General features: G+C 40.5%; 2 protein-coding genes across 3 annotated transcripts; both read left to right on the forward strand.

The window, feature by feature from the left end:
• On the forward strand, positions 1–6,215 carry LOC119727159. Of its 2 annotated transcripts, none has more exons than XM_038199022.1 (7): positions 1–57; positions 1,871–1,987; positions 2,407–2,685; positions 3,644–3,871; positions 4,162–4,341; positions 4,928–5,006; positions 5,361–6,215. In XM_038199022.1, the coding sequence occupies exons 2-7, from the start codon at positions 1,885–1,887 to the stop codon at positions 5,773–5,775; spliced, it is 1,284 nt and encodes a 427-aa protein (XP_038054950.1). In that variant the 5' UTR covers positions 1–57; positions 1,871–1,884; the 3' UTR covers positions 5,776–6,215. The 2 variants fall into 2 exon arrangements, with proteins under 2 accessions (XP_038054950.1, XP_038054951.1); XM_038199023.1 differs by having other exon boundaries at positions 5,364–6,215.
• Positions 6,216–14,882: 8,667 nt separating this feature from the next.
• On the forward strand, positions 14,883–25,237 carry LOC119728077 (fibroblast growth factor receptor 1-like). Its single transcript, XM_038200152.1, has 14 exons — positions 14,883–15,038; positions 16,531–16,836; positions 17,098–17,325; positions 17,566–17,688; positions 18,865–19,015; positions 19,568–19,659; positions 20,366–20,602; positions 20,953–21,063; positions 21,529–21,716; positions 22,467–22,589; positions 22,796–22,907; positions 23,088–23,187; positions 23,494–23,593; positions 23,730–25,237. The coding sequence occupies exons 1-14, from the start codon at positions 14,960–14,962 to the stop codon at positions 23,805–23,807; spliced, it is 2,028 nt and encodes a 675-aa protein (XP_038056080.1). The 5' UTR covers positions 14,883–14,959; the 3' UTR covers positions 23,808–25,237.
• Positions 25,238–25,443: the final 206 nt, after the last annotated feature.

Consider the following 25,443-nt stretch of genomic DNA (forward strand, 5'->3'; position numbering starts at 1 on the left):
CTTGAACCGTACACCTATCGAACGTTCTCAGCCAAAGACTGGACAGCATTCTAACGGGTACGTGTCAATGGTCCGAACAATTTAATATGCTATAATCAGTTGTTTTTGTTATAATGGCGGATTATACAATTGAATCAAGTACCGGTAGTTTCATCGAATACCGGTGAGATAATTGTTTGAGGCGAGTACCTTGGAAAAGACAGTGAAGGACTAGAGCAAAGGCCTTTTTCATAAGATGATGTTTTTTTAACGCTTTATAGCTCGTGCATTTGACGGAGTTCGAGGGCAATGTTTTGTTTTGAATAGATAGACACGGGTAAATATTTTGTTCATCCATTGTTACTAATTATAATTAAAATGACAAACCAAAGCCTCTCAGACGCAGCGCATTAGGCCTATACCATTGTGTCAAAACGCTTCAAAGTTAAGTAGTAACCCTTTTAATCAAGCTTCGAGACCAGTTTTCGACAGCAGCTCGAGATCAGCACATGTAGGTGTTTTACTCTTACAGGTATCAATTAATATTCCTGGATGGAGACGGGCGGTTGTAGTAAAGTGTCTTGCCCAAGAATACACACAAAAGTATTTTCCCCGTCAGGATTAAAATCCACGTAACTATGATCAACCGCACAAGTTAGTCGCCATAGCCATTGAACCACGACGTTTACCACAGTTATTTACTTAGTACAAAAAATATTTGCTGAGCAAAAACACACTTTTAATACATGCCCTACTGTCATGCAATGTTGCCTGTAACTCAGTGGAATTTTACTGCCAGAACATTTTTTTTGCTAACAATTTACTTTCCTCCCAGCTGCTCCACGAAAATTGATCAAAGAAAATTTTACAGCGTTAGACCGTGAGACAAAGAAGAGCTTGTTTCCACTGGTAATGCAGTAATCAATGAAAAATGTATCACCAACCGATTGTCACAAAAGTTGACCGATACTGTATCACTAACCGTTGATGTAACAAAAAAATGACTATTAGTGTAGTAAATATACTACACTATCAGTCAATTTTGTTACATTTTTGTTGCTGACCGATAATGCATAACTGATCGTGTAAATGTAACTACACGATCAGTCAATTGTTGTTACATTATCAGTAAAGTGATACAATGTCGGTCAATTTGTGCGACATTATCGGTTGGTGAATGGTTACTACGTCATGAGTTGTAAAAGAGCTCTTTTTTTAAAGAATCACATTTTTTTCTCCCTCAGACCAGATTTAAAAGCGCTCCATTTGACGCGGGGGGATTTGTTTCTAATCGATAGAACTTATGACACTGATTGTCAATTTTTTGTACGAAAAGTAGCGTAAAATGTGACATTTTCCATTGACCGTGTACTGGTAAGGCGCACAGGCGGTAGTAGTAACAATTATAAATGACTACTCTGTAAAACCTGTTAACGATTGTATTTAATAGCTTTTAAGACATTAAGAACCCATGTCTTGAACTGCCTTCCGAATTTCAATAATCCATGTTAAGAGGGAGTCAATAGTAAACGAGCTAAAGATCCAGCATATTCTTATGTCATTAACATTTTGTCAGGTGATCTCTGGATCTCAAGATGAAGGTCGCTAGAAATCACATGTTTAATTTCCGGGATCGGTTTTGCCTTACACGTGCAATTTGAGATAGAGCTGCACGTCACTAGAGTTCCGCAACGTTTCGATGCACGTATATACATTTTCCGCCTGGGGAAGTAATTCTGTCCAGCGTAACACTGTAAAAGGCACTGTAAATGCCAATCGACCTTGTATGTGTAGACATTTTGATATAAAGTATAATGTAGCTACTAGTGTTTCCTGTAAGCTAGACGGCAGATTTGATGTGTGAGGTGTAAAATTGTTTTTTCATTTCAAGAACATTTTGCAGACATGACAAAGATGGGCGAAAAGATGTTCCGTCTTCGCTTGCTACATGCAATACTGTGGAAAATGACCTTCCAACTCACGTTTGTTACCTCCAAGCAGCAAAACTGTAAGTAGGTCTACGACTATTTCATGTATGACTCGAGATTGTTTATGTCTCTCTGCATTTGATCGAGTTCATTTTTCTGTCCAGAAAGATTACCTGCTAAATTCAACCTACCCAAGAACCCAAGCCAAGTGTATAGCAACTGGCTTAAGATTGAACCAATCAAACTTATGCAAGCCAGATGTAAAGTCTGATTTTGTTGTTGTTGATCGCACCATGGGATCATTACATTATGATTGAAAATTCAGTTTCTACACAGCATGTCTAGCCTTTTAACTTTTAAAGAATTGAGAGCTGTCATTGTTTGAACGGGTTTCCCCAACATGTATAACATTATGACTGAAACTGACTTGTCAAGGTAGGTGTCAAGGAAACAGTGACCAGCATAACTGGATAAATTGCTGCTTTCTCTCTCGTTTCAGTACCTGGCTATTTGGGATGTTTTGGTGATTCGACTGATCGCGCCCTCCCGGCGATCAGTGAATCGTCCAATGAACAGTTTGTAGAGCGCTGCTTCAGACACTGTCTGGAACCCACCCAGTTTAAATACGCCGGACTGGAATACTCATACGAATGCTACTGTGGGAATAACGAGGACTATGACAAACACGGGGAAAAGCCGGAGTCCGATTGTCAAGACAGTTGCGCCGGAAACAGCAACCAGATCTGTGGAGACAGTTGGAGTTTATCTGTGTACAGAGGTAAGAACAGATACCAATATAAAAACCTGTCAAACACATTTCTCAGGTTTTTGTAATGTGGATTGGCATTTCAAACTAGTGTTGTAGTGGAGTCCATCACAAGGGCGGATCCGGGGGGGGGGGGAGGTGGGGCCAACAGGGGCCACCCCCCCAAAAAAAAAACACCCATTTTTTAAATGACGTCACAATAAAGGCAGGCACTGCGTACACTACCATCTTTTCCTCCAAAATAGGTTAAATTGGTCAGAAATTGGCTCAGAACGCTCCACAGAGCATCTAGAATCCAACAATTTTGGGGGGTCTGAAGCAGGCCCCGAACTTGCCTTACGCCGTCATTTTTGAGACCCACTTTGGGGGGGGGGAGACCATTTCTTTTTGGTCCTCCCAAGATTGTGTTCTGGATCCGCCTTTGGTCTTATGCACCAGTTGAACATTTTTGTCGAGTTCTCTTAATGTATTTCATTATTTGTTAACTAATGAATGGGAATATGGGATGGCGCTAGACTGTTTATGCAGGCATAATGCAGCCTCATTTTACTGTCATTTCGTTTTTAATCTGGCTTATAACATTAGGGAATGTTTAATTACAAAATTTTAAATTATTCATTGAAGAATACTGGAATTAATCAGTGATTAAATGCTTTCATTTCTCTTCGCAAGTTCCAAAACAATTTTTGGAATGAACAGAACAGATTTTACCTCGCTTTCAATTCGATAAGGCTGACTCGTACATAAGGCCCAACACAAGTCAAGTGAAGTCACACTATTCAAATGAACTGAGACGAAGGTATTTTTGTCACTCCCATCTCATGTTACTTGTGATCGGACTTGTGAAGTAGCTTGTGATTTACTGGTGGTGGCATTGTGATTGACTCGACTATAACACTGATCCCAACCCCGCATCTGAAATGCACAAGGTACATGTATTATTTTTGTATGAATGTCTTTAAATTTGCAGTATCAGATGGAGTATGCAGTAACGACATAGGACCACCCACCAAAGGAGAACACGCCATCACCAACCCGCGTTCACTGTCTTACAATCTCAACAACTTCAAGTTCTTCGGGACTCGTGTAGATTTCTCCTGTGACCCTGGATATACCCTCCATGGAGCATCAAGCATTGAATGCATTGCGACTGACTACAACAACGTCACGTGGAGTGACTCGGTACCGACATGTGAAGGTATTTCAGAAAGACATAGTAATCGATCAAAATGAGAAAAGCCTTAAACTAGATTTTACTGAAGACTGAAGATGTGACGAGCTAATATCATTTACTTTGTATTTTGACAGCGCCCCCAAGCACTGAACATTTAATATGCTGACACCGCCCTTGCACTTTACGAATTTTCACGGCTGGCCCCGGACCAAAATCAAAATTGGATAAAACAACCCCAAGAAAAATTTCTCGCAACGCAACTGCCCACAAAACCTCTGTAAAAAAAATCTGACGTCTTCTATTTTCTCCAACAGTTTCTACTAACACGACAATTCCAACGACATCTGCGCCTACCACTACGCATTTACAAAGCACTGTCACTGACTCACTGATGACGAGTGGAAACTCGACAACCGATAGGACGCCCTCTTCGACGGATTTTCCCAGCGAGACACCGGGGGACAACGAACCAAATACCGGAGCGCTCCAGACAGGTACGAAAAGTAGTAATTCTCACCCATAATTCACCGCGATACCGGTTTACGGACTCCGTGGCTCTCAACGGTGGTAAAGAGGGAATTATGACGGCCATTTTGAATGCGATCTGTACCAACATGGGTTTGTCGCCCACGCACACAATTGTGTATTTTCCTGCAATCGGGGACCCCCTGTTGTCCATCTTGTGTTGGTACTTTTTAGGAAGACCTCCCATATGTTTTGTACAAGATCGCCCAATTAAGGACCTGCGGAAATTGGGAACCCTGTTGTCCTCTATTTTTCAACATCCCTATTGAATGCAGAAACAAACTCAACGAAAAAGCTGTGGATTTGTGCACACTTAATATTAAATAAAATTGGAGCCGCTGGACTTGCTGATGAATTTAATCAAAATGTGTGATGTTTCCTCAATCTTTTTGGCTGCAAAGTCGATTTACTTTTGCAACACTTTTCAATCATTAATCCTTTAAATGTTTCTTTTCTCTTTGCCAATCTTTGCAATATCCTTTTTATCCTCCTCCGACCCCCCCCCCTCCCTCAACAGACCAATTCCCACTCTTTTCCATCCTTTCTTCTTTACAGGAGCAATTGTTGGAATAGCTGTTGGAGCCGGAGTGCTAACTACACTGATACTGTTAGTGGTTCTCCTCTGCAAGAAAAGGTACGTATTGAATGATGTAGCATTTTGTACGATTGCAACTCGTCTTGCGAAAATCCTTCTAAAGGTTTTGTTTTACGACACGCAACTGGTGTATTAACAAACTGCCCCCCCCCCCCCAGGTAGAATAAGGTATTTCTATGTTGGGCGAACAATCCAAAGATCTCTCTTGCTTCCCGTAAAACCTCGTAAACCTCCCTTAGAAGTTTCTGTCTAATGATACCTTTATGTGGCTAAAATGTTGCATGTCTCCCTTTTAACAGTTAGCACTGTCAAATAAAAGTTACTCCGCTATGTATGTAACGATGTCACTGCGAAACACTTTTTTGAAGATGCTCCTCTGACTTTTTTTCCCAGAAGAAAACGAAATAAGAAGAGCCCGGATGTTAGGGGGGTAACATTTGGAGACAGTTACACAAACAACGCTTACGCACTACCGGAGATCGTGAGCCAGTCGATCACGGACCAATCAACGATGCCCATTTACAGTCAGGTCATCAAGAACAAAACCGATTCTGATGACGTGTACGCTACTCCTGATGACATCACCAGCCCCGATGATAACGAGAACGTGCCTAGCGACCAACCAAAGGGCGTGGCTCCATCACGTGATCAGGAGAGTGGGTGGGTTGAGAACACGCTGTACATGTGCGAATCATTCCCAGCCGAGCCTACGACGAGAGTCAATTATTCAGACGGACAAACAAACAGTGGACCACCGCTAACAATGGAAGGAAAACCTGGATGGGTTGAAAATATCATCTACGAATAAAAACAAATGTAAACCCGCTGTAGAAACCTGTATCACAAAATTAGCAGACTTGTACATAGAAATGCGACTGGATCTTGACTTGGCGTCGAGAGATGTACATGTTAATATACATATACTTAAAAATGTTGTTCAATTTTTGTATTTTCTTCAACGACGTCATTTCAGAAGTGCTGTCTTTTAAAGAGCTTACAACAAATATTACAAGATTAGCATATGTGAATTAATCAAATAAGTCAATTATGATTTGCTCTGGTTCAGACATTGGCAAAGTATAATGTTCTGCTTCTGTGATTACTTATAGAAAACGACAGTTTTGTGACGGATAATTATTGTGACAATTCCAATGATGACGAAATGCCACAAACTGTGACTGTCAATGTCTTTGCCCTTGTTATTATACCGAGCAGCAGAATGGTGTGCAATCCAAGTGTGAACTAGTGTGCAGTATTGTGCAGTATTTGCTTGAGTGGTTCTATCTGAAATGAATACACAAACCAAAATATCATAAGTACAAAAATAATGAAATCAAAATGTATCTCCACATGTATTAAACAGTACCGATTTTACATGCATTGATAATTAAATGGCTGACGTGAAATCCTCAAGCATATTGTTGTGTCCATTGTGATTTATTTTCTCACCAAACTAGAATGTGTGTTTGTCTGTTTCAACTTATATCCACTTAGTGCAGACTTTCCTTCAGTGTTTAAAATGCAAATCATCACACAAAACAGTTTTCAAAAATATCCACATTCTGTCATCTGAGAAATTCATGGTCATAGTTCATTTCTAATGAAAAACTACCGATTTCACATAATCTTACAAAACATGCTTCTATGCAGAAATCGGGTACAGATACGTTGGTTTTACGCACTCACGCCACGAGTATCGTGTGTGAGTGTGACCAAGTGTTTATGACGTCAGTCAAGTGCACCTACCATGTGCCCCCAAAATTGAAACTCGGATATTTTACCCAGCATACCGGTAAGAAGGTCGACCTTTGAACCCTAACCCAGTGACCTTGAATAACGAGCCAGCCAATGGCTGCTGGTGTTGTTTCTGTTCGTTCAGGCCATCCTTTACAGCGTGTCCAGGTTCTTTCCTCCAAAGCAGCATGATGTTACACCTGCGCAGGAATTTTTCTAGAGGGGGGGGGGGAGCAAAGCATTTTGTTCCAAAAAATCCCTATATTTTCCAGCATTTTCCGGATTGATCATTTTTTCAAGGGTGGGCAGGGACATTTGCCCCTTCCTCAACCTATTAAACTAACAACAATATGAGTTTTTCCTTTTTTCCCCTGTGTGTGTGTGGGGGGGGGGGGGGCAAGCGCCCCCCCCCTTGCCCAACCACAACCCCCCCCCCCCCCTCGCGACGCCCATGCGCAGGGGAAAGCAACGGTCTGTAACTTCTCCCCTGGATCTCCGTCGATGTGTTTGGTCACGAACCTGTCTACATCCAGACAGTAGAGGGAGCCCTGTTTGCACTTCCCTTTGACATTCGTTTCCATGTGACCCGAAAGTCCCTGGAAACAAAATAAAGGAAAGCACGTGTTAAGGTTTGCAACCCCCTAGTGTTATACCATACCAAAATTCAAGAGTAGGATTTTAATATGTTGGTTAAAGTTGCAACACATCAAGCCTGTAAATATATTCTCTTTTATTTTTGACACGTTCATAAGCACCGAGTACACAGCGCTTTTATCGCAAATTTTTATTATCGCAGTTATTTATCCACAGGTAAACAGAGCCGACTTTTGTTCGTCGTTGTCTCCTGCATTAACAAATGAATAACTTTTGTATTTTTGAAAATAACGATTTAAAATCCATTTTTCTTTTTAGAATGAAACTCCAAAACAGAACGGACAGTACAATTTTTTTTAATTGTGTAGTACTGGTGCAAAATTATATCGCTGAAAACCGAGCATAGATATACTAGTTTAACAAATAAGTTAAGTGTTGAATGTTAAGTTGAACAAATGATGTTAAGATGAACAAATACAAAAATAAACTAAGTCAAATTCAAAATTACTTAATCATTACTTAAGCTGTATGGATTTTTGGTTTTGTTTAACTAAATAGCTTTCAACATCAGTCTCTGCAGAGCTTACTTGACTGACCAGGCTGACTGTGTTTATTTCTTGTGGAGAATTATGTGTATCTATATATATAAGAGAGAGTTTAACTCGGCCTCCAAGACGATGTTTGCTCATGAAAGGATCCGAGACCGCGGGCTCCCGCGGTGCCAAAATCGCTCCACGTCCGTGGAAAAATGCGGAGGGTGTCTTCCGGCGGGTCGGACACTTCGGGTCGTCCTGATTTTCCCGTACGGACCGGCGATCCTTTTCGTCTATTTTTCGTGACTGCATTTTGCGCAGGAATTTGCCGTCGTGTGCGCTTTCACGTTGACTGCCTGGCCGCCCCCTGTCCTGGCTTTTCTGCGTGTCTAGACTGTGCGAGGTCAGCGGCTTCGACGTAGGGGTTCCGTTTACGTGTTCTACTCGGCCGTTCTGCAAAAGCGTTCACCAAATTGTGGGTGGGGTGACCTTGGTAAAATATTTTTTCTCCATGGTGCGTGGCCACCAAGTGCCCCTATTCTTTCATATGCTTCGCTTGCCGCCCCTGCGCCAAGTGCAACGAATACTCAGAAGGACTACACATTAAGTATGCCTTGCGCGGTCTGACCAATCGAAAGTCTACACTGCGTAGTATTTCCGGGCTATGCAAAACTGTCGATGGCAACGCGCACTGCAGCCTGCTCCACACCCTAGAAACGAGGTTGGGTCTACGGTGCTCGCTATTTGAAGCGCAAGCATGTGACGTGTAGAGTGCTGTTGCTTCCATGATGTGTTTACAGCTCCATGCTTCCACCACCAAGGCTGAGCGTTGTGAGTTCGCTGCCCGCCACGTATATTTCAGTGTTGTGTTATAATTTCGGGGGCCTGTTTGGGGTCAACGAAGGATCGATGCATTCACAAAAAAAATGACGAAAAAGTGTCCGACCCGGTGGAAGACACCCACATTTTTCCACGGACGTGGAGCCATTTTGGTGTACGTGTCGAGGGAGACCGCGGTCTCGGATCCTTTCAGGAGCAAACATTTCTCGGAGGCCGAGTAAAACTTGCTCTTATATAGATGGTTGAACCAACTTCAATAAAAGTTAAATCGACTTTTTCCTCGCAGACGGTCTCGCAAATTGTAAGAAGTTCAAGTTTACGTTTGTTGAAGAGTCCAATACTGAAACTTTATTATGACCTTCGTCCATGATTCAGACCGTTTGTAAATTTATGGTAACACTCAACATTTTCATTTCAAATGACACCTACCTTTACGTTTTATTGCATTATGATTTATTGTCGAAACTGTACAATCAGCCTTCGCCTGTGTACTACGGTAACCTTTTCACTGCGTTTTCCAAATGCGACTGCCTCACAAAATGCCAATTTAACAGACCAACGGGAACATTTACAGACAGTTGCCATGGTACATTATCATGTGCGTAAATCGACGGGGGACAGGGGGAAACAACCCCCCCCCCCTCCCCATTTTAAAGCGGGGGACATTGTTTGGTTCCCCCCCCCCACTTTTTCTTCCCCGAATAAAAATTGTAGCCTACAACAAAGATTCTACTGCTCAGAATACATGTAGCTGATTCAATTACTCCAAACTCAAAACTTTAAAAGATGATCTTTTGCTAAAATTGGTTATAGTGGTCAGAAATTGCCTCAGATCACACCACAGAAATTGCTTTTCTATAACTGCATGTCTCCTTAACTATATCCCCATTTACATTTAACTCCCCAAATTTTCATCCCCAACACTACGCCCTACCCGATCTATGATCGGGTAAATCAGCTTGTCAAATATAAAACGATGGCTGTTGTCTGACTATTAGGGGACTATTCCAGTTTTGGACACGATATATCGTCAACAGGCGGCGCTATTCGTCGTCGCCTATTGGGGGAGTAATAGTAGCGGCTGTGAGGTGCTGTCGCTTTCATTAATTTTGCTCATAAAAATGACAATTTAGCCAATGGCAAGTTGCCCCTCTCCTCCCTCCCGGCCCCGCCCCCAGTGCTGACGCCACTGTTTGTGTATGTCATGTAATCGCGTGCCCTGATTCGCAAGGGCGTCGCCATGATTTTTCTCTAGAGGGGGGCAAAACATGTTTTTCCCAAAAAATTCTTTGAACACATTCTTGATTTCTCAGTTTTAGACGGGGGAAGGGACATTTTGCCCACCCACCCCCCCAACTCATTAAATTTACACCACTATGACTTTGAGCCTCTTTTTCGTTTCTTTTTTTCTCTTTTTTTTCCTCTTTGTTTCTCCCCCCCCCCCTTGTTTATTGCTTTTCCAGGGGGGAGGGGGGCAAGCGCCCCCCCCCCCCTCTTCCCCCCTCGCGACGCCCATGCTGATTCGTCTATATCCACAGGTAGGCAAGGTTTGTGAAATGTGTTCAGAATGTCGTATGTAAGGATTCTATGTTTACAGGGTAAGCACACAATTTCTGTGCTAGCACTGTAAGCACAAATCGTAGATCGCAAACGTAAAATCCTTGGTTGTTATAGCAGAACCACCAAAGTGGCTCCTACCATACCGATTTGTCTTGTCTCATGTTTCTCTGTCACCGGATCCCAGCGATGCACTACTCCACCGACGTACTCAATGAAGTACAAACACTGATCGTCGTCCTAGTAGGGTCTTCCAAGAACACCATACACCTCTTCAAAAACCAAAGACACAGACATCCTCATATAGCTATCTCTCTTCATCTGAAAGAAGACTGAACAAGTAGGCTCAAAGTTCTCCTGGTGTATGCGTAGTCTCCTAGAGTAGTGTAGTCCATACCGTCACGAGTAAACGCACAAGTGAGTTAATTACCAGTAAAATCCGAGAATGGATTATGATGACTTCACATGATACGTGACCTGTACTGATGTGTGAAAACCGGACTACAACTCTGGCACGTGGATCTCAACTGAATATCAACATATGCACATGAAGAAGATAGTACCAAAGAGCAAGTAACAGTATTGTCCAGATCATTAAAGTCATGATGGCCGGAAACGTGATCCTGGTAGAATCTTTCTTGTAGGCCTAGACAAAATGACCAAACATTTATATTACACAATTCTGCCATGATTTTTGTATTTAAGATCACTTTAGTCTAAACACTTTGATGCTAATTAGTTAATTTGAGACTATCGATTTTACCTATCTCACTGACTGACTTACTGTCACTTGTGAGCGGGGCGACTAGTGCTATCGTATTGGAATACACCGTAACGCAAATGAGTGGGCTAAATCCCCATATTGTATTACCCAGATGGATGAAAAGACTTCCAGTGAATAGCCACTTTGAATCAAATGAATAGAATGCTGTACACTCTGGTACTAGACTTGTTTATAGGTTGAGTAAATATTGGGTAAGTACTTAATGGGTTTAAGTGACCCATGCAGAAACCCAGAAAAAATTAAATCATTACAACTAAAAAAACAAGCTTACCATGAAAGATATTTCAAAACATAGTTCATCAGTATGATCAAAAGGTCACTACACCGGCACCGCTGCGTTCTGCGCCAGGCGCGTGACAATCCCCATTTAAGGATTGTTTAGTACTACTCGCGCAAGGCATATACCTCACGGTGTTCATTACCAAATTGCGCGTGCGCAGATCCTTGTTTAACAACGGCAACGGAACATTGCATACGGAACATGAACTGTCCGACTTTTGTGAAGCTTCTTTAATGACATCACAGTTTTGCTCTTTATTATGGACATAATTGTATTAGCATAATAAAATCAAAGGGCACCAAAACGCCCTTAAAATGGCAATGTGGATATTAAAAATAATGTATGTTAAACGGAACACAATCGTACATCTTCAATGATTGAACTTAAAAAAAAAAAACCTTTTACATGGGCCCTTTACGTCCTCAAAGTTATTGTAAATATTATGCCCAACTCGGGCGATACACAATGCTGTGCGCTACCGAGAGATGGCAACGGAGAGTTCATTTTTTCCAGTGCATTGTGGGAGATGGTCGACAAATTCGCAGCCTCGGACATTTGAAATTGTTCGTTTTTCCGGTTTGTAGTTTCGTAAGCGTATGATTCGAGTATCTGTTTGCCCTTTTCTTTTCTTTTTATCAATATGGTGTCTTTTGTAAGGCGGCAGATAGCTATGCCCCAGTCTATAACAAATAAGCTCATGTTGTCTACTGACACTCATTCAAATGGGCCATGTTTTGTCGACCGTAAACTTGAAAAATGAATTCTCCATGGCAGACTCTTGGTGGCGCACTGCATTGTGAATCGCCCGAATTTTCAAAAGAGTTTTCCGTTTTCATTTTACTAAATATCGTTTACATGTTGTAGCGCGGTATGTAGGAGCGTGATTATTAGGCTACGTTGTTGCTTTAAATAAAATCGTTTTATTTTTCAGATATCGCGAGGAATCGCTTCGACAGCTTGAGACTTCATATTTAAAAATAACGATGACCTGCAGTACCTGCGCCATTGAGGTGCCCTCAAAGTATTGTTTAGTGTATAACCAGCAATATTAATAAAACAGGTTAACTTTTTTTGAATACCCTAAAATTGGAAGAGATCAAATAACTTGTTTATAAAATGATAAGCTGATAAATGCGAGAACTTTATTACCGTAGTATGGTGTGTATTTCTCTCTTTTTGCAATTGAGAAAATATTAATGTCTGTTATGATTTTTTTAATGGTATCGGAAGCATTCTGCGGTCTATCATGCTGTTTAACATATATTATGCTACTTCCTGAATTTGTTTGCACCAGTTTCGTTTCCTCTTTTAGATTTGAGGAAAGCAACATTACCCGAAGGAAACACGCACAGGTTGTGGTGGTGATGTGGGTTGTGGTTTTTGACATTATGCTAAGTTTAACTGCCTTTCCTAGTATTTTCAACAATATGGTGAGTGCAAATGATAACCCCTACAGCGAACGCATGGGCCATTCATTGACTTCCTTCAATTAAAGGGAGACTCCAACTTGCTAAAATGATTGGTAGCCATTTAGAATTTATCATTTTACAAGGTTGTTGAGAAAGAAAGCATGGGACATATTAATGCGATGATGAAACACACAAGATATTAATAGGAAGAAACAAGAAAGAAACACATTACCTCTAAACACTGTCCGTAAAATATGCTACAAAATATGCTCAGGTGAAAACAGTATTTATTAAGTATGCAGAATTTAATTAGCTGTTTCTGTGTACACACCGAAACAGCTCTTGTTTTCGTTAAGATTTTTCCCCCCTGTTTTCCCCCTCCTCTTTCAGTTATTTGTCCCCATATATTTTGTACACGTTTTCTTCTACCAGTCCACTTTGGCTCTTTCGTAAATCCGATCGACTTCAGACATTGCACATACTTAGACTACTACCCAAAGATGGTCCTAAAAGAAATTCGTCATCGTGGCGTCATCAGGTGTCAGGTTACGTCACATTAAATATGTATTTTGTCGCCATATGTTTTGCACACGTTTTCTTCAAGCCATACACTTTGGCACTTTCTTAAATCTGATGGACTTCAGACTTGGCATATATTTATACTACGGTCCTATGGCACATATTTAAACTACGGTCCTAGAAGAAGAAAACGTCAGGTTACGTCACTTTAAAGATACAATTTTTCCCCATATGTTTTGTACACGTTTTCGTCAAACATTATACTTTAATTGGCACATTCTTAAATTTGATCGACTTCAGACTTGGCACATTCTTAGATCATCACCCCTAAATAGTCATAGAAGATTTTTATCATCGTGACGTCATCAGGGGTCAAGTTAAAGTTCAAAGCCTTATATCTTTGGAAGAACAAGTCCGATTGGGTTGAAAATTTGTGGGTACATACACAGGGATATGTTATAGATAAAAAATTGAAGAGACGTAATGATTTCGTCATCACAAGGCATGTCACGTCATATTAAAGGTGCATTTTTAAATGTCTAAATGTACAGTACAAAAGATCCAATTTGGTTTGAACTTGATATGTACCTATATCGGGATGTGTTATAGATCAAAATTTAAGTGACGTCATCACAACGTCATCACATTTCATGTGACGTCACATTAAAAGGGCATTCATAATGCCTTTATATATAGGTTGGATTTGGTTGTAACAAGTCCGTAGGTACTAAAACCGGGATGTCTTACATGTGACAATTGATGTGACGTCACGATGACGTCATCACAGTTATCTGCCCTCGCCTAAAGTGGCATTTTAAAATCTGTATATACACATGTGAATGCTGACATATTCACATGTCATGTACATGACATGTGTTATCAATGAAATTGGAAGCTGTGACGGTCGTCATCGTCACAGAGTCGTTACATACACACGAAACAGCTTGTTTTTGTCCACAAACACATTTCTAGTTATATTTACTTCGGGTATTGAAAAAAAATACAGACATATAAAAAATATTGAGCACGTCAATCCAGTGACAAATCCATGATTTTCCGAAATGTGGCTGGGGTGTTGAAATATTATTCCATGGATGATGTTGCAGTAAAAGACCCAAAAAAAACCCAAAGACCTGAAGCAGTGAATCAAGTCCGGTTCCCCGACTGGAGCAATTTATAGACTTCGGGAAATTGTAAGGTATAGAGAATCAGTCTAAAAGGCTTGTACCATATAACAGGTGTGTAATCAATCGCAAAGAAAATGCGGAATAACGAAAAAAAATGGGAGCAGTTTTTGAAAACAAGCCAATTTCGACCAGCGTTGGCAAAACACAATTTTTCTTGAAAATGTCAGCATACCAGGAGCCACTATTTTACAGGATGCTTTAGACCGTCAATCACTTACAATTCAAGGTATTTCGTGATAATTTGATCATTTCGGTTTTGTATGTTTGCAAATGTTGTATCTTCCCTTTACATTGGTTCTACATTTACATACAAACACATGCAGTGAGCCGTAACGGATATCTAACCGGAAACAAATCGTATTGAGTTGCAGTTGCAACTCATAGCAAAGGATGTTTGACACGGTGACAGTCTAAACAAAGGACTAAGCTATTAGTAAATCTGCAATCGCGCATTTTTCATCTATGAGTGGAGTGCATTTAGTACTGGTGCACATAATCTGGTCATTGTCGGTGAAACATAGCCATGTTTTTTACTAAAGCATCGCCTGGTTAGTAATGGATCCTTGCATGTTTGTTTTTGCTCTGTTTACCACAGCTTGCAAGCTTGTGTTTGTTTTGTCACAGCCGCGGAACGGTAAGTCATTATTATTATTTTGTTTTAATTGAGCACATTCATTTGAATGTCAATACAATTTTGAGTTCTCGGAGAGAACTCTTGCCCTTCACCGATAGGCATGCTATACAGGGTAGGCATATTGTCTAAAAACCTGTAAGAAGAAATTGATTGGGTGAGACTCGAGCCCACGGCCTATATTTGGACTTGTAGGCCACCCTTTGCCGGGGTAAAATGGACGAATGTCTGTTTGATTGATCGCGTCATTGCAGTGGGAACCGTAATCATTTGTTTGTTAAGTATCATTCAGTATATATTTATCCTACAACCTGCGCTTTCCCACTGCCAGCATAATTTCATTACAACCCAAGAGAGGACGATGTGACAGACTCAGCCTTTGGTCTTGAGCAAACCTAAGAAAGAGTAAATCCGACTGCCGAAATTCAATGACTCAACTAAGGACAAGACTTTAGATTATGTACTAGACTTTAGATTATGTACCTAGAGGAGCACTATTGTTTTGATGGCCCATTTCCCATCTCGAGAGGGGCACAGTTTTATTATTGCGAGAGGGCTGTTCGTGCTTTCGAGGGATAGTTTTCCATCTCGAAAAAGTTCACAATCTTGTTTATGCGCGAGCGCTTTTGTGTTTTTGAGGGGCACTTTTGCATAACAAGGGATGAGACAATTTTTGAGCGCAATCATAACGGATGCGTTCGTTTAGCTCACCCGGGTCGACACGGGTAAAGGCAGACGGGTCAGCCACGACAGCCGTGCTAATCGAACGCTAAACCGCGGGCCATCACGATCCTCATGTGACGCCCTTAGCCGTGGCCGTAGCCACTGACAAACCGCCCGTTTCGGATTGGGTCTTAGTTTAAGATGTACTGCTTAGTCAAATTGCAAAACTCAAAACTGGGCTTAAATTATAGCCTCAAAAGTCGCAATGAACTCAATAAATGATAACATAGTCCCTATTTGAGACTTCAAATAAAGTCAACTTTAAGTCCACTTGAGATTTCCGCTGTCCGGCCGCCATATTTGTCCGTTTCTAGGAATGAACAACGCATGGGTGACCATGGAGGAAGGAATGGGGTGACGTACTTCCACCAGACAGTGGCTCTGCTGTACGAGAAGGGTATGTGGTGGCTGACCCGGCTGAGCCTCGAGAATGACGTCAGAGCTAATCGAACGGCACGGGGCTGACCCTAAACGAACGTACCAAGTGCTTTCATGTGTACGTTTGAAAGGCATTTTTGTTTTTATCTCGGGGGGGGGCACATTTATGACCGCGAGAGGGGCACTTTTGTTGGCCTGAGAAAATCTGGCGGGGGAGTGCCCTCGAAGCGGCAGAGGTGACTCGGACTCGGGTTCGGACTCGATGTTTGGTGACTCGAATACAAGTCTGCTATATGTACACTACTGAAACTTGTTGAGACACTACATAAAGTGCTGCTTTGCATTTAACGAGTGATGATACTTTTTCACTTTTCATTCTGACTTTTGATAACAGCTCCTGGTTATCTTGGATGCTACGTGGACTGTGAGGATGTGACCTGTGTCAGCGATACACGTGTGCTCCCGATCGGACCAATACACAGCATCAATCAGTCTGTAGAGTGGTGCTTCAGACGCTGTCTGGATGTAGAATATATCAGCTACAGATACGCAGGACTGGAATACGCACATGAATGCTTTTGTGGAAGTAACGAAGACTACGAAAGAGACGGGGAAAGGGCAGACTATGAGTGTCAATATAGGTGTAGGGGAAACAGAAACCAGCTCTGTGGGGACTCCAATCGGATCTCTATATACGAAAGTAAGGCTTAACCCATAGAATTTGAATATGCACCACGTATTTTTAAACGTACATGTGCCAATAGTAGACGGGGCGTGGCTTAAATCAGGACTGGGGTATTTTGGCTGTTGGTAGGACCGGGAGGGGAAACGTTGGTAGGACCGGGAGGGGAAACATGGTGTTCCTCATCTTAACTATCATGTGCTTCGGCCGATTTTCCTAAAATTTGATCATCTGTTCAGTAGCAAATCGCAAAAAGGAATTTTCTTTTTCTTAATAAAGTATTGCAAGGAGTGTGCAGTAATGACACAGGACCACCCACCAACGGAGACCACGTCATCACCAACCCGCGTTCACTGTCTTACAATCTCAACAACTTCAAGTTCTTCGGGACTCGTGTAGATTTCTCCTGTGACCCTGGATATACCCTCCATGGAGCATCAAGCATTGAATGCATTGAGACTGGCTACAACAACGTCACGTGGAGTGACTCGGTACCAGCATGTGAAGGTGGGTTAAGTAACACGCGTTAAGGTAGTCCTGTCTGTTTTTGCATTCTCTACAAATTTCCAGGAGGAGGCGACGAACTAGTTTGAAGACTCTTTATAAAGAGAACGAAACAGATAATCGAGCATACTCTAGAAAAAAAGTAAAGGGTAAAATCATGCGCACGAAATTCCTCCATCATAATATCAGCTGATCAAAAAATATTCTCTTTCCGGTCAACGACACTTGTGTCGTCTATTGCAGAACCCCAAAGTAGGACAACGACGGCTGGCGTTGACTTCATCACATCAAATGACATTAGCAGCAAGCCCAATACTAGCCCTGTGATAACAGCTGGTGTGTCTGTAGGGGTATCTAGCAGCAACGGTAAGTTAGTGACTGTTACCACCACTCCCTTGTGGCAGAGGTTGGAGTCCCAAACCTAGGCTTCGTCTCCAGTTTCGGCTTAATAAAATTCGAATCGCCTCAATAATGTTCCATAGTTTGTTTCAGACACAATGCATGACTGTAATATATATTTACGTGTTCTTTGGAAAAATCAGACGTGTGGTTGCGAACTCCAAAGTGTGCCGGTTGTTATCAGCAAAGCTAATCCGGTAACGTACTTAGACGCTGTAACAGAGCAGTGATCCCCAAAAACATAGCAATTTAAACGTTGTGTTTCTCAGAAAATATGCTCAGTATAATGGAAATATTGAAATATAACATAAAAAGAAAAGGGAAAAGGGAAAACTTAGCCGTCATTGATTCTGAAACGTAAATATATTTGTTACTGGTAAAGCTGACCTTTAAGCAGCGGCCGGCAGCGGAAAGCTTTTCAAAACGGAGGCATAGGCCTATGCATCATCAAAAAGGGGCACTTGCTCAGTTAAAGCCATATTCCGTCGGTGCAGCAGAGTATCCAGCATTTGGGGGGGGGGGGCACATCCGTTCTGAATTGTCGAAACGTTTTTATCACCGGAAACTTGGCCTCCGTAAAAACAAAACGTGTGGGGGAAGGGGGATCCTCAGGGAATAAACCCTGAAAGTTGCAAGAACATACGGTCTTCCATACGGGAGAAACTAATTTTCAAAGATTTCGCACGCCAACGTGATCTGATACACCGTACCCTCTGGAGACGTGTGTACCATACGGAACAAAATATTGTATACGTCTCCACAGGGCAATTTCTATAGATGAATAGATGTCTCCACAAGGTTTTCACGAAATAGATGTATAGATTTTACACAAACACTAGGAATTTCCAAGCTATGTTGATCCGTCGCAAATGGAAGAGTTTTAGAAAAGGGATTAAGTCCAAATTTCAGCCAAGGAAATTATTTCTGGTTAAACTTTCAGGGTTTATTCCCTGAGGATCCCCCTTCCCCCATTTTTAAACTACACTTTTCAACTCGAACATTTTAGTACACGACAACAAAGGAATGTCTGCACAAGGATACAAATTCCTCTTTGTATGCTCTTTGAAACGTTGTTAAAAATCAGAACAACATTGCATCAAGCGATTGAAATAATGTTAACAATGTTTTCTTGACATCATACAGAACCGTCGGATGTTGGAGTCATAGTTGGACCATTCGTGGCGGGCCTCATCGTTGTATTGGCAGCTCTTGGTCTGTTGATAATTTGTATGTGGCGGCGTAAAAAGCGAGAATTAGTGAACGACTGTGACAACCAGCTTGTCAGAAATGACAGGTGAGACGCAGTTAACGGACACAGAAACACTATATACAATCTTTCTTGATCATTTGCGTTTATCCCGATAGAAACCTTCGAATTATTATGAAAAGCTTTCTTGGATTAGTATTGGTACAATATACTAAACACCCTTTGAAATTATTTGGGCTGGCTTGCTGTGATTTAGAAGAAATCAGGAAATGTAGATGATTTCCAACGATCAGTTAATGGACTGATTTTTGGAAATAAAGAGTGCTATAGACGAAACTGTGTTTTGTGATGATAAGGTTGTGTATGGTTTTCCCTGTTTATTTTCACTGAAAAGGGTAATATCCATTGAGCTTAAACTTCAATATGATAGGTTTTGAACATTTTGTCATAACTTTTGAAGGCAAAATTCATGAAAAGCAGATGGTCCGTATGCCTTTATAAACAGAGTCTGGAAGGATGCAGTGAACAATACCTTTTTTTGTAAACAAAAACTTCAGACGATCCCCTTCATCAAATGCAGACCACATGAAGTAAATTTGGAAACATCAGGTTGAGCAAATTTAACGTTTTGTTTCTCAGCAGTTACATGCAGCCAAACCATAATTCGCAATCACTGCGTTCAGAAAGACAGGATCAAGTTTGTACAATACAGGCAGATGGACAACTCGAGGGTGAGTCACAAAAAGATAAGTAATGAGTTTATTAAATCTTTACAAATATACAAAACATGCATATACGCAATCAGGAACCTTCGCAAAGAATGGGTTCGTAATTATAGAGTTGTAATAATCCCCAAAATGTTTGCCACGGTTCGAGTTTAACACAAGAAGGTCACAACTCGATCACAAGTCAACAATATATTGATTACAAGTCAATCGCAAGTCAATTCTAACTGAATCATAGGTCGATAACATTAAAATACAAGTTAATCAAAAGACAGTCACAAGTCAAAAGCAGGTTATCATGTAATCAAATCACTGATATGTCAAAACACAGTTAAGGCCTCAAATGACGGGGTAAACAATTCAGTGCCAGTTTGAGCCTTCTTCGTGGTTCGTTTGAAAAAGAAAATCTGTTGAGACTAGTATAGGTTGGGATTTACTCGGGATAACTTGTGATTGACTTTGATTGGCTTGTTTTACACCTGAGATGACTTTGATCACTTTTGACGGCCTGCGATTGGCATGTGATTGTCTTGCTATTAGCTTATGACAACTGCTAAATGATGACTTACGACGACTTGTGATTGAATGTGATAGACATATATGATTGACTTATTACAACTTTGTTGCTTGGTGTCCATCAAATCTGATTGCAAGAAAAGACAATATCCATACACAAAATATTTGTACATCTCTCTCTGTTTTCAATTGTCAGCTATCCCCTTTGGTGCGTTGTCCGCATCGACAGCGAACGAGTGCAACCCTGGACACGAGATCCAAGCTGCGCTTGCGGCATATGGCAATGTAGGCCCCAATCTATCGCTCTCGAGAGATCTCGTTGAAATCGAGAAAGAGATTGGTAGAGGTGCCTTTGGGAGAGTGCTGCTGGGGACCGCACTTGGGATCGAGGATGTTGACAAACGAACCAAGGTTGCAATCAAAACTATCAAAGGTAAACTCCATGTTAACATTACTGATTCTGAGCAGTGCATGCAAAGATCATATTATAGCCTTTGTAGATACGGCGGCAATAAACGTCGTCGTATTGCCCAGATCATAGCCTTAGCGTGGCACCATTATGAATCTTACATTAAGAGGGCGCTATTCCGCTTGGGTAAACTCTTTTGTGTGCATCGTGTAGCTCCTTTGTGTTAATCCACATACGCTCCTATTGTGATCTCAAAGAGTCCCATAACAGCTAGGTAATGACAAGAAAAGTATTAAGGTAATGTGCAAAGCAAAAAGTTCACGAATATCATAAATAATGTATTTACATAAAGTTAACTTATTCCCTAACACTAGAGGGCGCTGACAGACAGGCGACTATGGAGCTCCTGGAGGAGTTGGACGTCATGAAAAAGATTGGGTCTCACCCAAACATCGTCAGATTACTTGGCTATTGCATAGAGACAGGTAGGACTCCGTGCAATTGGCTATTATTTTCTACAATATTAATCTATGCAAATAAAAATACTCACTTTATAATGTGTAGTGTGGAGTTAAAATACTGTAGACATTCTTGAAATCGCTACGAGGAGTTTTTTGTCTTCTTTAAAACGTAGTACATTGTCCTGAATTGATTATCCAATTCTATTTGTAGATATTGCATAACCCTTTATGTTTATGAGAACACATTTGCCCAGTACATTGGTCTGTGGATAAAAACAGTTGTGACCGAACACACGTGAATGAGTTTTTTTGTTCATACCCAAATTAAGAATTATCAAGATGCCAAACTGAAAATATCAAAATGACGGACGGGGAAGCTCATTGTTCTGCATTCGAAAAAAAAAATAAGAAATCTTTCATGTCATGTTATTCGGCCATGAGGTTTATTAGTATTATTGCTAGTAACTTTGTAAGCTTAATTTATTAAAGATCCCATCTATCTCATCGTGGAGTACCTGGGTGAGGGCGACCTCAAGAAAGTTCTGATGGGATACAGAATCACAGATACTGGGACCGGCTACGGCAACATTTCTGGTCTGAGTCAATCACTCTCGTTGACCTTGGTCAAATTCGCCAGGGACGTAGCCAATGGAATGGCATTCTTGGCTTCGAAAAAGGTAGTATTAGGGCGCTGTATGATTCACTGGTAGCCATGGGCGTCGACAGGATTTTTTTTAGAGGGGGGCAAAAAAGTGCCCCCCCTTGCCCCCCCCCCCCCCCCCCCCCCCCCTCACGACGCCCATGCTGGTAGCCCTATCACATTTTCACATTTGGTACTCTTTAATAAATAAATCTAAAAAACTAATGAAGAATATATAATATTTGTTTTTGAATTAAAGCAACATGTAACACTTTATCAAAGCGCCCTCATTCCATTCGCTCAACAATTTGGCCTGTTGACGTGGGTATTAAGGACTGAAGATTGCAGACTAGTAAATAGGCCCAATATTGCCTACAGTTCAATGCCCGCAGTTGTTTTTCTTAATGGAGGGTCTGTGACCCTTGCACTGGAGAGTTTGTAGCAAGTAAGATTCCAAGGTGTGATCCAGACTTGAAAAGTATTTGCTGAGAAAATGGGGATCAAATTGAAAAGGATTTGGCTCGTTTTTACAATAGAGTTGATACTTCATTTTCAAAATGGCCATGGAATTCAGGTATCCGACTGGGATACCAAATTTCCAATGCAAATGTGAGATTTGCGGTTACCCTTCTATTTGTAAGTCACTTCAAGCACATCAGAAAATCAAACAACAACAACAGCTGATCCGTTATCTGTTCACATCTTGCAATTTCAAGTCGCAACTGACTAGAATCCACAATCCACAATTCACAATCCACAATCCTCCAAATCTTGCTGACCTTTGCAGTGCATTCACCGTGACCTGGCCGCCCGTAACGTACTGGTTGGTGAAGACATGGTCTGCAAGGTGTCTGACTTTGGACTCGCACGTGACGTCATGAATATCAGAGTCTACCAGCGAGAATCCCAGGTATCGTTTGTTTTCTTGAAATACATACCAATAATTTTATCATCATATCCCGCTGTAACCACTTCATAAGGGGTTTTTGTGTCTAGTATAAATAGAAAGAAGTATTTGGTTACGGACTTACAAAACCCAATAATAACACGAAGAAACATGTTATCTAAGAAATGTACACTGTCGTTAAAACGGCTGGGCAATTATTTGCCCGACAGGGTCCACTGCCCATGCGCTGGATGGCACTGGAGTCCTTAATTGATGACGTGTACACAATTGAGAGTGACGTATGGTCTTTCGGGATTCTGATGTGGGAGATCGTAACACTTGGTAAGATTTTTTATTCAGACTTCAAATATGTTTTTCATTTCTCGAAGAAGATGTAAAATCAGATTACATCAACAGCTTGATTTAAATAATAGCCCTCAGCCCATGATGTTACGTGACATAATTTTTTTTAAGAGGAATATATATAAACACTGCTGAATTAAATTTTAACAATGATGATAGGTGCCCGGCCATACCCACACATTATGACTTCAAAAGATATGGTGAGGCAGCTAAGGAAAGGCTACCGCATGTCCAAGCCAAGTAACTGCAAGAAACAACTGTAAGTATTAACCGGGCTTATACCGCAGCTACGGTAAAGCAAATTAGGCTGATAAACCACTCCAGTCATTTGTGTGCAACTAGTACTAACCAGTGTCAAAACTTGATGACTTGTCATGAGAAGTAAAGAAAATCCATCACAGAAAGACATATTTACACTTAATGGTGATCACAAAGATGTGAAATAGACTGACACCATCTACTGAAACAGACACTGGAACTATCTATGGTAGTACAATAAGATGGCGTGTTTATTTAGCAGGTCTTACATGTTTTCATCAGTTTATCATATACCACATTTTTTCAGATATTCCATTATGCGCAGTTGCTGGCATACCAACCCGAGGGCAAGACCAACGTTTCGAGATGTTGTCGAGAATCTGGAGGCGTTGCTTAGTGAGGAAATGGTAAAACACACATAAAACATTAGCAAATAATTATAAGATAAAATACAAATAAAACTTTATGTTAGTGAGGGACCCACTCGTATTTTTATCAATAATTCAACAAATTGTGAATTGTTTTCTTCATTTTATTGAACAGGAGTACATAACTGTTGGAAACATCGACGAAAGCATCTACGAGGTCCCAAGAATCATGGAAGAGAACGAGAAAGTGTGAATCACGAAATAGAAGAATGTGTGAAATATTCTGGGAATTAAAAGATAATTCAAAAGCACTAGAAATGATGATCTGGTTTCGACTGAAAATACTTAATTAAATTTAATTCGTGACTTATGCGAAAACATTTGTATGCAGATGGATAGTTCCAGGTTATTTTCTAAACCATATTATTGAATGAGATTGTGGCATCAAGTTGTCATAGTAACATAGTCGCAAGAAAATGTAAAGTTAATGAATAAAACACAATCTGACGAAATTTGTCAGAGAGTATAATAATTGTAGAAAAACTTGACTTGCATGTATGACAAGACCATCGTTCTAAATAAGCAAAAGTCAAGCATATCGGATTGCACAGTTGAAAACATTTGTGGCCTTGGCACAATTAAAGATGTAAACCCTAATTATAAAACAAAACCTGAATGAAATAAGTCTTATTATATAAAGATAAAAAAATCATCTTTTGACAATATGAATTACATTACATGTACGGATAACGAAGACAGACGGTGTGGTGCTCGATATTTTTGACCACGAAAATTCGTGGTGTACCTCGTAATTAGCATAAATAGGAGGTGTGGCTATATTTAAGTTCTAGGTTTAAAGACCAATTGTATGACAGTTTGCTAATCAATTGTGGATGATTGTTGTGTTCGCCTCTCTTAACCAGATTGACATTAATATCATTATTAATATTACCATTTACTCAGATTTATACAGTCTTACTCTCTGCTTATTAATAATTAGATTGATATTAAAGGAGTAATCTTCTGAGTAAATGAAGTGGTATCGGTTTAACAATCTGCATGAAACCTGCTTAACAAGTTTGATATATTTAGTAACATTCTGCAAAGTAGATTGATATAGTTCGTCGTTGCTTAACTACATTGTATTTAGTAAAACATCTGCTTATCAACTAGTTTGGTATTGTGTAACATTCTGTAAAGAAGATTGATATAGTTTGCCATTTCTTAACTAGATTTTATTTAGTGTAACATCTGCTTCACTAGTTTGGTATTGGGTGACATTCAGGGAAGTAGATTGACAAAGTCTGTCATGGCTTAAGTAGATTTTATTTAGTGAAACCATATGCTTCCATAGTTTCACATTTTGTAACATTCTGTAAAGTGGATTGATGTTGTATGTCATTTATTAACAAGAATTTATTTAGTTAAACCATTCGCTTACCCAGTTTGATATTTTGTAACATTCTACAAAGTTGATCGACAAGGTATGCCATTGATTAGCTAGATTGTAGGAAGTGAACCATTTGCTTAAGTAGTTTCATGTCGTGTAACATTCTGCAAAGTAGATTTCTATAGTCTGGCATGGCTTAACTAGATTTTATTTAGTGAAAAGATCTGCTTAACTATTTATATTTTGTGTAATAATCTGCCTAATTAAGTATAATATAAAGCTCCAGTGGATCAAAGGAGGTCAGCATTACACAGTATGCTTTGAGAAGTGTGCGTTTCCTATGGGAAGTTTGTGGTTCAGACTGGCGGATGGCAGTTACATGCGGAGAGAATTGCCAAACAACAAAGCATGAATTCCACTTTTGTGTTCGAACTCAGCTGGCATAATAATCGTAACACTCATCAGTTTCTCTACTTTTCTGCACTATATCGTTGGTCAT

This window comes from Patiria miniata, unplaced genomic scaffold, assembly GCF_015706575.1.
Source record: "Patiria miniata isolate m_02_andy unplaced genomic scaffold, ASM1570657v1 HiC_scaffold_20, whole genome shotgun sequence".
NCBI lineage: Eukaryota > Metazoa > Echinodermata > Asteroidea > Valvatida > Asterinidae > Patiria > Patiria miniata.